At 46.7% G+C, this 17,915-nt stretch overlaps 1 protein-coding gene across 1 annotated transcript in view; it reads right to left on the bottom strand.

Annotated features, from left to right (window-relative positions):
• Nucleotides 1-17,915, bottom strand: part of LOC128266949 (tyrosine-protein kinase Dnt) — a 40,232-nt gene that overhangs the window by 15,012 nt on the left and 7,305 nt on the right. The window contains exons 2-6 of the mRNA XM_053003738.1: nucleotides 15,606-15,733; nucleotides 10,146-10,383; nucleotides 8,964-9,132; nucleotides 7,909-8,057; nucleotides 7,595-7,749 (exon numbers count right to left, since the gene is read on the bottom strand). Of these exons, the coding sequence (XP_052859698.1) occupies nucleotides 7,595-7,749; nucleotides 7,909-8,057; nucleotides 8,964-9,132; nucleotides 10,146-10,383; nucleotides 15,606-15,733 (839 nt within the window). The remainder of the gene's footprint in view (nucleotides 1-7,594; nucleotides 7,750-7,908; nucleotides 8,058-8,963; nucleotides 9,133-10,145; nucleotides 10,384-15,605; nucleotides 15,734-17,915) is intronic.

Raw genomic sequence — 17,915 nt, forward strand, 5'->3', positions numbered from 1 at the left:
TCACCTATTTTTGCTGCCTATTTGCGTCAACGACTGTCATTGCTTGTTATAGGGCGGCAAAAAGCTACCGGGCCACGGCACCGAGCCTTCGAAGTCGGTTCGCAAACGAGTTTTCTGCTCATCGCAGGCCCGCTGGCCATTGCGTGCCGAGGCCACATTTCACACGCCTCCCGGAAATGGGTTGACGGAAAGGGAAATCAAATTTCAGGGCCGATTGCACAGCTCCGCCCGGCCGCCAGACACTCTCCATTGTGGCACCACCGTCTTCGTCTTTCTGTTCCGGTGGCAAGGATCGACCGAAAGGACACACACACGGCCATGGGGTGGGCCGTTGCGTCTTCATGCACGGTCCTCTGGGAGTGGCACTGCGTCGTTGTTTTCGGTATTTCATTGATGATTAAAGAAATTTGATAAGCCCAAACCGAAAACCCGGAGAACCCGAACCGGTGTGTGTGTGTGTTTGGGTTTATGTGCTGGGATTGTTTGGTGGCGGTAATGCCTCGAACGGTCTTACGGCCTGACGGCATTACTTTCGTATTAAGCCCCTGGATTAGTTGGCGACTCTTCGATCGGATTAGGTGGGATGTAGGCAGATATCGGGCTATTTGAGGCGGCTCGGGACGGATCCGTTCGGGCGCAACCCGTTTCGCTAGGCAGTTGCGTGAAATTGAAGAGATTGCGTCGATGCGATACAATTGTTTGGTGTCGTCATGGGCGCTTTATAGCACTTTGGCCCCGTTCGATATCTTCAGCAGGTTATTTGTTAATCCCGGGCGATACAATCTAATTTACTTTACTACTCCAAGGCTTTCTTTATAGCTTTGCTGATCAAATCACTACACTTTTCACACCTCTTCACGCAACTTCTAATCAAATTAGCCGTGTATGGTAAGAAAAACATTACTTAAGATTATTTATCAATCTATAAATTGACACAGAAGTGACCCAACTGATGATTCGAAATCGCAAAAATGTTAAACAATAGACAAAACGTCAGCTCTCCGACACGGAACACCGCACCGGAGGCCAAACTGCGAGCACCACCGTTTCGGAAATCCTTTCAAGCAAATGGACCCCGGGTGCGATGCGATCTCGATAATTGAGGGCTTTTATTTTGGCGAAAGAATGGCGATGGAATGATAAACCGAAAGCGCCCGGAAAGCCCGAAAATATATATGTGTGTGTGTGTGTGTGTGTGTGTACGGACGCCCAAGCCTTTCGTCCTTAAAGGCTTTCTTTTATTATCGCCTTTGCCGTTGGCGTGAAATAATCGCGGTTCGTTAGTAATCGCCATACCGAGCGCGCCGTGAGCGCTGTTTGCCCGTGCTCTAGCTCAAATATTGAACCGAGTCCAAGTTATGCCGAGTATCTGCTGAATAAAACATCGCGCTAGCTCGCCCCTCTCGGGTGCTGCATTTACGGCCGTGGCCGTGGACGGCGAAAAAACCGTAGCGAAGTATCCTTCGAAAGCATCCTTTCTGCAGCCGGAGACGATAGAGTTAGAGAGAGAGAGACAGAGGATGGCCGCTGCAGCTGAGCATGCTGCTGATAAATGGATGCCAGAAGCCTTTGGTCAAAAGCATGCACCCCGGTAGAAGGGGCCGCCCTGGAAAACTCCATTGTCAGTTTGAACTCCGCGTTCCATCCATCAACACCCGTTCCACGGTGAAATCAGCGAATGAATCCTGCTCGGTATGTATGAAGTCGTGCCAATGAAGCCAGCGTCGATAAGTTTCTGGAGTGTCGGAGGAGCTGGAGCCATTTTTATCACTGCGTAACTAGTACGGAATACGTCTTTATTTATTCTCTAAAAAGCTTTGTTGAAATTTGATTTAATTTCAACAGAAGTATTATTTAAGAAGAAATTGAAACAGTGAACAAAGTGAAGAAACAGAATTGAAACAGTTTCAAATAACAACTAAGCGGTTGTTAAGTTGTTTAAGACACTTCAATGAGCTTAAGATACATTTGTACAATGAGTTATTAATTGTTAATTATTATTACCATTTTATAGTTATGGTAGATTACATACCAAGCACTTCACAATCCGGACCTCTTTTCGCCTTGGCCATGTGCTCGCAATCCTCGGAGAGATGACCGATGCAATGAATTGCTATTTCAAAAATCCTATAGACAACACCTCCCGGTCCCGGTCTCGGTCCCGGCAGGCAAAGAAAACCCGGCACTGGCGGTATCTGCGAGATTCACGTCTGAGTGACAAAAAAGAAAACCACGGGAACATCCCGATGGTCGCAACCCCGTGAGAAGCAAGTGAAAGGAAATGATTAATACTATGTAGAAGGTGATTGAGAATTCTGGTCCACCCTTTTGCAGTTCTTTGCAGCGGGATGTGTTTCGGTTTTGTAACGTCCCTCACTCAACGATGCTCAGATTTGCAGCACAACTTTTGAGTGAAAGTATATTTATGCTCTTCCGCCTAAACAACGGTAGAACGCAAAGTGCATCCATATGCTCGTGCTGATGGCCACCCGCAAAAAGGGCGGGCACCCGGGTCATGTAAAGCGTCAGGCGTTACAAATGTCCTGCAGAAGGACGCCCATGTTCAACAAGTCGATGGTTGTGGCGCAGTGCCAGAATGAAGAAGATGAAGACGAAAAAAACGGTGTCACGTATCTCCGTTGAGGGGACGACAAATCGTGGGGTTGTGGGGCGCACGGGAGGACGAAAGGCCCCAGAAACGGCGTCAGTGATTAATTGAAACGATAGAATCGAGAACCGCTCGACACACCATCAAAATCAATTATTCAACCACACATGTGCAGGACGCTGGCTGTGGCCGTCGAAGAGATAACTAGAAGAGAGCAGTAACAGTTGGGCTACTGGTGTTTGGAGTTCGACAAGTTTTCATGTAAGATCCGACAAATAAGTTCTTAGACTCCAGCCACAAATTAACTCCTGCCCGAGCAATCCTTTTGATATGAACAGCCGATTCATCGGTTTCTTTGCGAAACACGTTAGTTCGAACTCTGATAATTGCATCAATTTGAGTGCACCAACACTAAAATTGTTATTTAGGATGGATTTGTCCGACAAAATTCGACAAATAGTAAATAGCAAGTAGTTATGGGGATTTTGTTAAAGAAACAGCGTAATCCTATGGACTTATTGACCCACGTGCTGTTCGAAAGATATGCACAATCTCGCGCTACAAAAAAAAATCTTAAATTAATCTTGATAATTCGGTTGCGGAACAAACATGGTCTGACAATGAATGTGGTTTGGGCATTGCTGTGCAACGAATCAAGTTATTGGATCTTGATAAGCCGATAGATTTCAACGATTAACCTAGAATGATGCGCAATCATCGTTCATCGCCCAACATGAGATAATCGCTCTGTAATCCAGAGGATATATGGCAACTTTAGCGTAAGTTGATCATTTCACACATCATTGGTATCCTTTGGAATTTACTCAAATAGTTTCGGAGTTGTTTCTCCTGCTTTAGAATATGATTGTTGAACTATGTAAAAACTGTGGGAAATATTGCGCCAACGGTGTTCCGAAAAGTAGTTATAATTAAATGTCAAGTCTATGCAAATTAAAACTATATTTTTATAATAACACATTCCTTCTTATTTTGGAAGTACCTCAAAGAAAAACCATGGTTTATAAGTGAAAACAGAGATCAAACATATCTAAAAAGAAGGTAATTATTGAGTCGTTCAGAAGTGGAGGTCCATTTTGGGACATTGACCTGGCATCAAATATTCAAAAAAATTGTGCGGTGAATAACTAATTAAAAACAACTTAATCTCTTCCCAAAGTAACCCACTCTCAAACATTTTCTATCTATTTCAAAGTACTCCTACTAAAAAGCCACCATTTACAACTACCGGATGGTTGCTTCCGCACTCGCAATTGATTGATAGTGTCGCCATAAATTATCGATTCCCATTACGAATTGACTTAAAACAGTATCACTTGTCACAAAACAGCGAGCCTGCGGGATAAGCTTTCCCGAGGTGATAATGTGGTCTGCTTTATGCTCATCTAAAGATCACACCACCGGGACAGGCGCAGCCTTATGATGTAGCACTCAGCATCATCCCAAAAAAGATTCGCCTAACGAAGCGAATTTTCCGTTCAGCCTGCGTTTCATAATTTTCGCTGACACTCACACACACACTTCCGGGCCGGGGGTCCTGCGGAGGCCCAACCCTGACCCGGACGACGGGATGGGTTGCCGTTTGTGTGCACCTGACACGGCCACAAACTTGACTTGTGGGGTGGTGTGTTGCGTTGAATATTTTAGGTTTCGCCTGTCTTGGGGTTTTGCTGCTCGCGCACCTGACGCTCCGAGACCGCTGGCGCCGGGCTGAAAAGAAACCGGCCGCCCCGAAAGGGTCGACGGAGCAACCCTATACCGGGGCCGTGGCCACCGACCGAAAACTGCTTGCTCATTTCTCTTATTTCCTGTTGCACCACCGCCCCTGCACACTGCCGCTCTCGTTCATTCTCGCTTTAGGCACAACAACAATCCGTTTTCCAGTCCGGTTCCGGTTCACACTTTTGTTTCGCACCGAGCCAGGAGTTGGCCGACAGAGAGGAAACTGTCACCGGAACGTTGCTTTTTCTCCGATTTAGGTTTTCGCTTCGGTCAACCGAAGATGGGGCCGACGGGGTCTCCGGTTTCAAAGCGAGTGTTGAAAATAATGAAGCACCAGAAGGTGCCAGTTTTGTTTGGGGAGGTATAGCACAAGGAGCGACCTCTTGGCCGGTGGGAAGGTGGGTGTGCCGGAAGGGGAGGGGGGGAGTTTGAAATTAACGATGAACACATCATTAATACACGTACTTTGTACACTTTCCGCATGAAGCTCGGGTGGCTCGGAGTGGCGAAAAGTTTCGAAACTCCCGGAAAATAAATGAAACTTTCGGTGACAGGTGACACACACACGCCCGGGACGGGTTGGATCGGGCCGGTCGGGAGGTGTGAGAATGGAATGCAAATTATGCTCTGAGCTACTTTTAATGGTTCGGCTGGCACCCAACTTTGGTGTCGGCGGCGAGAACTCCGATCATTACTGCAAAGTTGTGGAATATTGTTTCGGTCATGATGGATGTAGTGATAGTGGACTGATGGATATTCAAAGGACCAACAATGTATGGATATCGTTTTTTATTTAACATGTTAAGCTACCTAAACTTCCATCAGAACCATTGCAACGACCACCCACTAACTGGTTGTGAGTTTAAAACAAAAGCATTCAGCTTCATTTTCTCGCTCCTTCCGACCATAAAACACATTTTTGCACCCGAAGGTGACCCGGGGGGATCCAGTTACAAATTGTGTCAAGTGGTGTGTTTGCGGCCGTCCAAGGATGTCACCTTCCAGGGGCCTGGAAAAGAGACAGATAGCGAGCCTCGCCAAAACCAATCCCTGCGGTGCGGTCGCAGTGTCGAGGGATCATTTTCTCATCCATTTGCCAGCCTCGGCGGATGCAGCGACCCGGCGCTTCCCCGGCCGTAATGGAAATTCAAAGCGCCCCGAGAGAGAGAGCCCAAAGAGGGGGGCCCTTCCTGGGGATGAAAAATGGACGATCTCATGTTTCGCTGCGACAACGAGTCTCATTATTGTTATTAATTTTTAACTAACACCACGGCCGCCCTTGGGGCGAAAAGGCGGTGAAAAAACTCCACCGAGTGGCTCACCCAATTTATGTCACCACCCTACCCCAGGGCGCCGCGGAAATGGTTGCGGAAAATTCGCCAGCATAACTATGCTTGGAGCGTACATTAGCGTCGCTTCAATTCTTCATTGAGACAATGTTCATAATTACCATTTTGGCTTGCCGTGTGTTCGCCATGCGCAGTTCTGTGAACTGCGATACTTTGCTTGTTGGGTTCAGGTTTATAAATTAAGCATTAAATTGCTCATTTCTTATAAGAATTATAATTATTATAACCTTTATTAAAATTGCATAGCTTTATGACCGCTATTGAGTTCTTTAAAGCAACTCGCAACGGAAACCTTATTTAAATTGGTGGAAAAGTTGGAAAAGAGCCCCAAACTTTAATGCCCATCTTACCGGGTACTTCCCTCCCTAATCAAAAGATGCTACGATCCGCTTGAGACTGAAGACTAATCGGACCACGCTTGGTTGCCACTTTTCTCCGAACGCGAACCCCGAAGGATATTCCATCCCATTCAAATTGGTTAATTTTCAATTCGGTGACAAATTTTCGCTACGCAACCGAAAAGCCTGCGTCACGCCTGAGCACTTTTGCCTAGCTTTGTCTGGGCGAGGTTTTAATAATAAACGAGCGGCCAGAGTTCAGCGCCCAACATGTCCGCGAGAAGAATGGATAGCCCGATGCCCCCCTGTGTCTTGCGAACCAAAAAGAAAGGAACCAAAGAAAATGTTTTCCACATTTTTGCCTCCAATCTGAACAATTCATTATTGTATTTTTGAATCCGCTTTGTTGAACCTTAAACGAGAAGAAAACGGTGGACGCGATAATGAAAATTAATCACGGTATCTTTCGGCACGGTACGGCATCCAAACATCAGGTTTGATGGATGAGCATAAATAAGAAAGCCGACCCGTGTGCGGAATCAGTATCGGAAACGAAGCGCACAATGAAGCGCAACGACCACGTGCTTAGCATAGAACTTGGGTAATGATGAAATGGTTTAAAATTTCCTTGTCAAAAGCGCAGATGTTTTGAGTTCCGCAGCATCCGCCGTAGTAATTACGCGGCGTGACCACTACGCAACAATGGCCGCCATTTTGCGACGCCTGGAACGACTTGTGTGGTGCGGTTTAATATTGCAACAGTGGCCCCATCGTCCGGTGGCCGGTTCCGATGCTGATATTTTGTGTAAAATATTGTTGTTTTTGTGCGTCCAAATGCTTCGTACAGGGGTCCTCGTACGCCAAGTATGATCTGTGGGCACCTCTGGCGAACGGAATATCGGGTGAAGTTATTCGCTCAGTCCTTCCCGCAGGATGCGTTCACATTGCTGGACGGCCACACTTTGTCGGTGTACGTTGTTTTTATTTAAATGACTCTATCTGGGCGGCGTACTCAATTACATTTATGGATGAACGGTAACCGCTTTTCAGTGGCATTGAAGACATTGCGTTTGTTATGTTAAATAAGCAATTGTGTGAATGTGAATTTGTAAAACACAATCGTAAAAAAGTAACATAATTTACATCACAATCAGTGTGAGCCGCTCGCTCGTATGGAGCATTCACTACGGCACACTGCAAAAGGACTCGCGTTTCACAGAAAAGCATCCCCTTCTGTGGCTAGGGGTTTTGCGACCATGGCCATGTCATATTCTCCCCTCGGCGATTCAATTCCAGAATATTTTATGGCTGCTCGATAAATGATATCAACCGGCGTGGTGAATTACTCTGGCAACCCCAAAAAAACAAAACCGGCAATCCCGTATACCGTGAATAAACGATTCGTGGAGTTAACCCACCGGAGGGACAACGGGCCCTACCACAGGTTGGTCGGAGTGCAACCGAGAGTCCATCTTCTGGACAACTCGAACAAGAGGTTCAAAGGGACTCGCCGAAGGGCGTGCGTTTGAAACCGGACAGCAGCAGCAGCAACGGCTTACCTGAGTTAGTTGCGACGAAGCGTAGTAGGACACCCGCGACGGACAGGCCGATTCCGGTTTAGCGTAGACCGCCTCGGTCCCCACCGCGGTCCCATTCTGGCCGACGGGCAGGAGCGCGGTGGCGTACGGCGAAGGGGACGGAGTGCTGCGAAAGCCTGCAAGTGAGCGTAGCCGGAAGCGAAAGTTAGAGCCGTTGGTCCCGTTTTATGTTGATTTTACTGGCCCGAACCCCGTTCCCCGAAGGGAGCAAGCCATTGCGGGGTGCGAGCCATTTAAGAGAGCTACACACCGAGCCCCAGGAGCAGGATACTTACATGACTTTTTTGACTCGCTGATCGGGTATTTGTTGAGGCTGGCTATCGTCGCGTACGAACCACTGTTGGCACTCGGTGGCCGCCCGAGCGGATCGAGTCGAATGAAGACATTCTGATGGCTGCCGTACGCGGCCGTGGTGAAGCTGGTGCTACGCAGTGGCAGAAGGAAGGAAGGAACACACCATCATGGCGTCAAGATTAGAATGTTGGCTATCGGCACACTTAACATGGTGCTCGGTCTAGTTTTCACCATGGCGATAAGAAATTACAAAAATGCATGTCCTGCACAACGTATTGACGTATGGCCCCTTGGGGTGGACAGCATAGACGCATTGAAACAAATAAAAAAGGATGTTTCATATGAGGACACATATTTTTCGTAAGCATGCAGCACCCTGCAGACTGGCCGAAGGACCCTGAGGCAACCCATTGTCTGCCGTAGCTGCTCCGGGGACCGGTCATGCATCGTGGGCTTACGTAAATCCGGTGGAGCATAAATTTCCCGTACCTTTAACGGGCCGTGTACCACGCCGACACCGGCTACGGGAAGGCGAGAGTAACATCCTGGCAGCTGGATTATCCTTTCGCTCCGTTGTTCGCCGTTTCAAAAATCTGTTCCGGTGGCTGTTGACAAGGGAAAGTACACCACACACCCACACACACACGCTACAACGGCATTCGGCCGTGTCGTCTGGCCACGGATGGATAAAATGAACATGTTCGCACATATGTTGCCATGTTGCTCAACATACCATCCGGGGGTCGGGGGGACAAGAAACGGAAACCGTTGTGGAGATGTTGGCCGAGGTCCCGGGCAACAAGACCGATATTAGCTCATTGGCCAGTTAAAAATGTTGGTGAAAAAAGAAAAAAGCAGCAGTGGCGAAAACATGTTTTTGGCCACAAAAGTAGTAGCTGCGATGCTTTCGGACGAGAAAAATTCAATTACGGCACGATTAGTTGCTCGCCTGTAATATGTTTTTTTCCATTACAATCTAGGCTAGTTTGTTTAATAAAACAGTTTAAGGTCCGTGCGGTGAACGAGATAGACTTACTGCAAGGAGTCCTGACGGATTTGTTTCCGAGCTCGCACGTACATGGCGCTGGCGATCAGTCCCACGACCAGCACCAGGCCCAGGGCACAGGCGGCCGCTCCGAGGAGCGCCGGTCCTTGCTGGGGTGCGATTTCCGCCGCTGGAAGACGGTTCCGTGCCGGATGCATTCCTGGAAAGGAGAAAAACATTTAACCGTCGGAAAAAGGATCGCTGTATGGAACTGGCTCCAAATGTTTTATTCCCTAAATTAAAAGATAAATTGTAATTATTTGAGTATGAATAAATCAGCTAATGGATTGTCTTTTGAAAGTTAAAAAAGTGGCAGGGTACTTCGAAACACAAAGAAAATAAACCGGCGTTTGACCTAAAAATGAAAAATGAATCCGACTTTCCGGTGGCCAAACAAATCGACGGTGTTGGATGTTGGATGGACTTTAATGGCTTCTAAAATGAAATTGATGGCGCTACAATGGCGATCAATACATTCTAACCCGCCCATGATTGACAGAATGTGTTACGCGCTCGGCTGCATCGAACCACGGAAACCTTTATCCGAAATCAGTAGCTTCACTCCGAGATCCGGAGAGCGGCAAACTGTAAGTGGGTAGCCGCCCGAAGCCATCAATTTGCATTTTATGCCGCATCGTTTTGAAAAGCCGATACCCATGCGGCCTTCCGGTAGAAAAAAAAAACGGTCAGAAGAATATCATGCAATCAACGTGCCCCGGGATGGATTTGGGCTGACAGCGTGCCGCAGCACGACACTGACCAAGATTTCCCGCATGAAGATATCCCGACGCGAAAGGATGCCTTTTTTTGAGTACCGGCAAAACGTTCCGCGCAGAATACAAATCAGGGCACAGGATAATGGCGCAGCATCCCTTTCGTGGGTGGGTGCCATTCTAATCTGAAAAATATTGTTGGTCCCAACGGGGTGGGAATGTAATCAGGAATTCATGCGCCAAGGGATTCACCATTTAAATTCATTTGGTATGCATTTTGCATGACCACGCTTAGCGCGGAATTAGTAGCTGCAAGCCGATCGGCCGATCGGTGTTGATTGGTGACCCCTCAAACGAGACATTTAAGGCAACACCTTGTCGACCAACGGACGAGACGCTCCGTGAAAGGGCCCCCCAAACTAATTGCCGAACAAGGAAGCAATCAACGGCCATCGCTCACCTTTGATACAGATTCGGTTTCGCTTGATAATCAACTTGGTGTCGTTATGCTTCGGTGGCCCTTCGACGTGCAAATGGATCCCGACCGGGACCTCCTTGGTGACGTTGCCCCAGCAAACGATGTGCACGGTGAAGGACTCGACCGTGCGCGGGATGATGCCGCTGGTCGGAATGTCGAGCTCCGGGTGCTGCACCGATCCCTCGTTGTCGTCGTAGTGGACCGATATCGTGTAAGGAAGCTGGAAGACAGACAAAAGGATGCGCGATGAGTGAGATGGGAGCAGCCGCAAAAAAAAAACGGTACGGAACAGACCGGAACGAAAGACGCTCGGCTCGGCCAGAGTTTGTAGAAAGTGCAAATTAATGCTCGAACCGGGAGAATGGGACCACCCTACTAATTGGTGATAATCGGAACCGCGCTTCACGGCTCCCCGTGTAAAACGGTTCGCTTGAGATCAAAACGAATCGAATGCCGGGCACTAATTTAATATTCAGCGCCGAGTCGGAAACGGAATGATGATGACCCTGGGGCGCGCGCCAGATCCTGAGTGATAATTCATAAACTCAAACACTTGCTCTTCTTGCCGGTCAACGCGCGATCGATCGAACGGAACGCGTCGGAAGTTGACTGCGCGACTGCGAAAAGTTGTGCGGAACTATGTAAAATCGATGTTTAATTAAAATTTAACTCCGGCGTTTTGCACCGATGAGCAGCAGTGCGAGACGTTCGAAAAGTTCGGTTGATTGAAAGGTAAACTTTTTCTGCCACGTCCTCCGGAGTGGGTTCGGTGGCTAATGAACCGAAGCGATGATCGGTGGTCTATTAAACGAAGGATAATTAAACATTCCACCGGAGCCAACAATTCTGGAAGTTGTTTGATTGCGATCGAGCAAAAGAAAATCGATGCAAATTGTAACCAATTACCTTAAGTTCTTGTGCATAAAATTTAAAGCACGATACTTTTGACAAGCAGCCCCATATCACACACCGAATTAAAGGGCGTCCGTAATGTATTCATGACGTGTTTTTTTCCTCCGTAGCCATTATGCGCAACGAGAACTTCATTCACAAGTAAATAAAATCACATCAAATACGTATCGATCGGTGGAATGAAAAAAGATCCATTCGATGTTCCCGCGGCCAAGGACAGTGCGGAGAGCATCAATTTAATGCCAGCGAAGTGCATCAACTGGGTGCGTCCGCTGAAACACCATTTCCGTCGCGATGCTCGCAATCTAATTAAAACCAACAAAGAGAGAACTAATTGATTTCCATCGCTGGGCCGTCGGTAATCGCATTAAATTCGAGCAACAAATAGCCAACCGGGCGCACTGCTGGCACTTTCGGCCCGGTACGCAGTGGTCGGTGTCAGTAGGATGTGTCTGACGAAGGTGTCCTATACTCACCCGAAAACAATACCCGCCAACACAGAACCGATTATGTGTTACCTTATTTCTTGTTACCCCTGCGCGAGCTTGGTGGGGCAGCCAGAAAACAGACGTGGGTTTAATTACGAAGGTTCCGGAATTAGGAAAAAAGGTAGCACAGAAATACTCCTCGAAGTAGTGAAGTGATGTGGGACCGGTTTGGGGCTTTTCGCTATTCAATAACTGCAAATTCCTACAGCAACGCTCCAACGTAAAGTTTTGGCTAGACACCGAACGGGAAATTAGTTGCCCTTGTCCCTAGGTGTCACTTTGTTGACGTCGAAATATGGTGGTTAGGTTACATGTGGCCGTCTCAGAGGCGAGTTTTGGAGAAAAGTTACAAAACATGTGGCATTATGAATTTAAATATTCCATAAACCGGCCCGTTGTCGGCCGGTCCCTAAAGGACGAAGAGAGTCCTAATTCAATTCCAAAACTTGGAGACTGATACTAAATGGCCCAAACTGGTCCTCGGGTCCCCCAAGAGTTCCACCAAATCTGCGCCCGAGTCAATATTGATTAATTGAATTGATTTGCGCAGGATTTTTGAAACTGTACCGACCTTGCCCGTCGTCGGTGTGCGTGCTGAAAAATTGAATCACAGTCTGTGCCGGGAAGGGATCAACTGCCAGAAAACCGGTGCAGCCGGTGACTGGGCAAAATGATGGAAAATCGGCAGAATAAGGTCACCCGGCTGACGGACGGACCAGGGGGCCGTTCGGAGCCTTGATTGCATTAAGCGAGGATGGAAATCAGCCGACATTATTTTCCGTATTTACCGGTGGGAGGGTTTTTGGGACCGCCAGCCACGTCAGTCGCCGACGAGGAACTCGCTCCATAACTCTATTAGTCCCGGCGCAGTTTTGAAGAGTTTGCTTTGCGAGTGTAGCCTTTCATTTAATCTTTTTTTTTGGTCTGTTATGGCTCCAGAAACGACGGGCCCGTCCCGTCCCGGCGAAAGTGATGTTGTTTGCTCCATTAGTGTTGCAGGATAAAGTTGCACACTGCTGCTAATGGTTTTTCGTGTAACTTGATTACGAGAGCATCAAAAGGCACTTCGAGCGATGATGCTACTTCGACTTTAACTGCGTCAAATCGCGCAACTTTACATTTTTAGCAGTAAAAGGTTGGAATACGCTCGGAAGTTGTTGACAAATTGGCAGCAGAAAAGTGGCAGCAATTTTGAATGTTTCATACACTATAATTACAAATTGCACGACGATGATAATAATTTAATGAAGAATTTTACATAAACAACGTAATGTTGGAATATACCTTTCGATTGAAGTTCTTCTTCTAATCGCATCTCTAAATACATACTGTTCTAAGCTATGTTTCTATTTAGAGTAGGTTAGGCTAGGCTCTTTGCTTATCCTTCAAAATACCAAAACCTTCCTACCAAAACCTTCACCAATAGTAAGTGTTTCCAGCGTGTTATGTTTTCGTTTTAATAGAAATAGGATTCATTTCCACCATTAATCCATTATAAAATTTTGTCTATATTAATACTAAAACAATTGGTGAATTTTCAAAAACCAGTGATAAATTGTATTCAATCTAAAACATTTTCCAGCAATCCTTATTTAATCAAATCAAATTGGTATTACCGATCAATGTCCATCCGGTGACAACAAGACTCAAAGAGTACAACTCGAAAGAGGACGGTTTTGATAAAGATATCCTAGTGCCAGTAAGGCATTAGATAACAAAATGGTAGTACTTATAAAAACGACAACATTAAGGAAGGGTGCTAAACTAAGAAAGGACAAACACATTAAAATTTCTTCAAAAATTTATAGTCCCACCGTTGTCAGGTATGGGTAGTTTGAAAGAACAAACATCTGTTGAATTCTCTGGCCCAATTCCCCGTTCCGGAACGGAAGCTGGCTTTACAGTTGCTTGCCCGGTGAAATGTGCAGTGCTGTCGATTTCTGCCGTACGATTCTCTTGGGATGCGAACTCGTGGCAAGTGCTCCACACCGCCAAAGCCATAGGACATTGTTTTCGCCCCCAAAGAGAAGGCTCTACGGCGCCGAGCACGCCGAGGTAATCAATGTTCAGCAAACAAACCACACATTTCGGGTTTCCCGCGCTGACCTAACATCGGCAGTCGGCTGGTTGAAAGTGGGATTGAAATTTATGAAGGCAGTTAAAGTGAAATGGAAGCTCGCAAAGCAGCAGCGCATTAAAGACCATTTCTTTATGCTTTTCACAAAGTTTCTCCAACCCCGTTACCCATCTTTAATTGTCTCGTGTGTGGTACGTCGTGTCGGGCTGAAACAAATGGGACACACGCTAGCTATGCTCGGGACAGTTCCGGACTCCTCACCGGGCAAACTTTCGTCGATGTAAACAAGGGAGTTTCACGTAGAGCATAAATTACTCTCAATAAAAGAAAAACAAACGCCACTACAATGATACACCCAATTGCTTGCAATCGTCCGTGTCCTGAGCCCAACGGAATGATGTTTATTCTAACGACGAGCGGAGCGCAGAAACAAAAATCACTGAACAGAATAGTTAATGCACTGAAATGGCTACATTTTTTGTCAGGTTTTCGCTATCCACAAACCCTTCCCCAGTTTTTGCCTCCTCAATGTGGCTTTCTGCTGGCATCCGGCGAAAGTTTGCGTGAAATTGTCATTGGGTCATTTGCATAGCATGGCAGAATTTTTCATCACCCTCCAGCAAAGTAGTCGCCACTGGAAAGTGGAGGAAAAACCAGGCGTTGCCCGCCACCGAAGGCGAAGGCTTCAGTGCGGGTCTCTCATCGCGGGCCTCCACAAAGCACACCGGAAGTGGAAAGTTTTTATTTCCTCCTTTGTTATAGTGACTATAACTTTGAGAAATACCCATCAACATGCAAAATCAGCGGAAAGCCCGGGAAAACCATCCAAGGCAGAGAAGGCCCGCCGCCAGTGGACTCCGGAACGGCTTAAGTTTTCCCTTTTTACTTTTGGCCGCCTTGTTTGCTTATCAAGCATTGTCGGCGGCTTATACAGATTATTGTCTGGTAAATACTAACCACGCACAACACGACAAACCCGGTTCCTCGGGACCTCGGGTTGTGGGCTTGTGCGTGTTGATAAAAATAATACCGAGGTTTTCTATCTCAAAATTACTTTATTATGTTAACTAAGCCAACAGGATTGTGGTGTGGCCCGGCATCGGGAAGAGCCAGTGTTGACCCAGTTTCGTAAATCTGACGTTTCTGTTTCTGGTTTGTTATTATTCCGCGTCAAAGTTGCCTACTATCGTCTTATCGGAAGAGAGCGGATCAGCAAATTTGCACACCGCACCTGCGCTGCCAATTAGGAAAACGGGAAAATGGTGCACGAATTCGGGATTCAGTTTCGGGTTGGTCCCATCAGTGGTTATTCAGTTTCATAATCCTTGCGAACCACATCGCGGTAGGATAGAAACACTGGACTGGAATGCCCACAGTACGCGGTATGTTGGAAAAAGTTTCGCCAAAAACATAAACTTCCCAATCCGTGCTCGTTGTGATGCAGAATTGCACTATGAGCCGATCTGTTGATGGACACGACCCAAGTAAGTGTAATCCCGTGGATCTGAGACACGTAAGCCAACAAGATCCCGGCCAGCAGTAGGCAGCAGCAGCCGTTGAAAGGCACTCCGTGTATTTCTAAGAACCGGATACGATGCTGGTTTAATGGTCCAGAATTGCTGTTCGTTGTTTACACGTTGTTGGACTGGCGCATCATCAACGTGAGGGATTTTTGAGCGAAACACTGCCAGAAGCCCGTTTACGATAAACGTGAGGCTTCGTAGAGCGTGGCACGCGATAGCCTGTCTGTTAAGGGATTCACCTAAGAAGATAGTGAGCACTACATTGCTGAAGTTAACGAATGTAGCGAAAGCGTTTAAGATTTTTTGCTTTCGGAGCGGCTAGGGTTAAACATTCACAAGAAGGAGTGAATGGCCGTTTTATGGCACATTTGTATTTAGTTACGGAAGCAAACTGTCGCGTAATACATCAACCAAATAGTGGCGTCCAAATAAAACTACTCACCGGGTACGCTGTTCGGCTTTGCCAGGAAAACCGCAGAAAATCGATCCCCGGTTTCATTGGCACGACAAAGCTCATCGCATAATCATTAACGGCACCATCTCGCACGTAAAACAGATCCGCTTCAATGCCTGGTGAAAAGGAAGAGAGAAAGGAAAGATAAACGATCAGTACATGCTGCCAAGTGCTTATCATAATCCATTAAATATCGTTAGTAAAGGTGTAGTAGACGTTTTTGCCCACTACAGCTATGAGAACTTAATTAATGTAGTGTTTAAGTACTTCTCAGTAAATTAATATCCTTGCGTTTGGAGGGTGAATTTAAATATGTCTCACATGAAGCCAAAGTACAAGCTGCGAGAAACTCTCATTCACTCATGCGTGCCGCAAACGGTTTCGCATCCTTTCTCGAGTCCGATTAATTCACCAGGGACAAGTGTGTGTGCGCGTGCTTGTGTGGTTTAAACATACGGTTTAAGCACCGTTTTCAAATATAATTAAAATGTAATATTCTCTCGCTCGCTGGAAGCCGACAGCATTATGCGAACGTCTCAAAATAAGAAAGTGCTGTAACGCTCCCGCACGACACGTTCCTTTGTTTAATTGCCGGAAAACGGTTTCCTGACTCCGCACTAACCAGGCTCCGGTGGTGAAGTCGGCGTCGCAGCACTAAAGACCGGTGTTTGCCGGGAAGATCTATGCGCACGATGCTGGGTCTCGCCCGGGCACTGAATCACCAACACCCGCCAAGGCACCCGGCCGGGTCACACATAAAGTGGAATGACAAACGGCATACGAATGGAAAAGTGGCAGCTAGCAGAACATGTCGCACTTGATTAAGCAACGAACGTGTTGTTGCTCGAATTCGAAGCTCATTTGCTGATCCGGCACCATGGCAGCCATTACGGTGCGGTTCTTGGTTACGGCACCGTGACACACGGCGACACAGAACCCGGAGGGTTGAACCGACGCCCCGGTACCACGCGTCAAGTACAGCAAATGTGGTGGAGCCCGGGCCAAAATTTCTCCATTTCCTTACACAGAAACAATTAGCAAAGTTCATTACTTCCGCTCGGTGGACGGGCGGGCGGGGTGACTGGAAATTAGAATCGGTGGCGTAACAACGACCCGCCTTTCGTTTGAAGCTCCGGCAAGTGGCAGGAGCCAGAATTCCGCCTGCTCAACACAGCGTACAGCTTACAAATCGTGATGAAATATGCTACAGCGATCGGCGGCAAGTTCGGGTTGACGGCAACATAAAAAACGCACGCATTACACCTTTTGCCACGCTTCCGGCAGTATCTAAGGGTGTTGGGGCTGACAAACGGGCAAATGTTTCGTGGAACGATTGATAACCATTATTAAGGCGTTTTTTTTTCGACGGTTCAGTTGAGTGTTTCATAGCTGCAAAAAAGAGGTTCGTTACTTATGTTTTCGGCCATCATTCAGCCATTCGCGGGTTCACAGTGAGACGGAAGACAGTGAGAGATTGATCGAATGCCGTTCCGACGAGAAGTGAAGCAGTATCTTCCACCAGCTTTCTGTTTGTCTACCTTAGCGCATTGGCATCAAAAGAGATTTAAAAAATACGTAAAAAATTTCACGAAAAGATATAGAAAGGCTTGACTTGTCTGTACAAAGCAATGGCCGTTATTAGCTTCACACACGTGTTGTTTTCTGCTTCTCGAGAACTTTGAGAACTCAGAACAGGATTTCAGACAATCTGTTAGTAATTGTTTCCGTTTTCGTATTTGCTGGCGTTCAAGCCTCGGTCCTATCCGTAAAAACGGTCAGTCCTAGAAGAGCAAAGTCGTGTTGAAAACGGCACAATTTAAAGTTAGATTTAATTAGCTATTCTCGGTAGCTTTAGGAGTAATGTTTTCATCTGGTTCTTCAACCGTTTACAGAATATTAGAACACGCTGATTATAGAACACACAGAGAAGTGACGTCTTTCGGAAGCGATCAGTTCCTTCGTTCGTTTCACGCGGTTCTTCAAGTTCAAAGCAAGGGTTTGCAATAAAGATCCTTGAAAGTTGATTGATCAATTTTTAACGCGAACAAATTGGTAAAGTACAAACATTTTCACATTGTGGCGAAGGTGCAAAACGTTTCAAGTTACTGAACCTTTAATAAGAGTAGTGCAAATTAATCCTCGAAATATGTGCCGTTTCCCGTTTAAATAAGTATATGCGCTAATGCGACTAAAATTACTACTTGCCCACAGCAAACAAACACTAAGAATGTAAAATGTAAAACACTAAGAACAAGTTATGTTTCAATTTATTTCAAATGCACAGTCTTAAGACTAGGC

Source organism: Anopheles cruzii, chromosome 2 (genome assembly GCF_943734635.1).
Source record: "Anopheles cruzii chromosome 2, idAnoCruzAS_RS32_06, whole genome shotgun sequence".
NCBI lineage: Eukaryota > Metazoa > Arthropoda > Insecta > Diptera > Culicidae > Anopheles > Anopheles cruzii.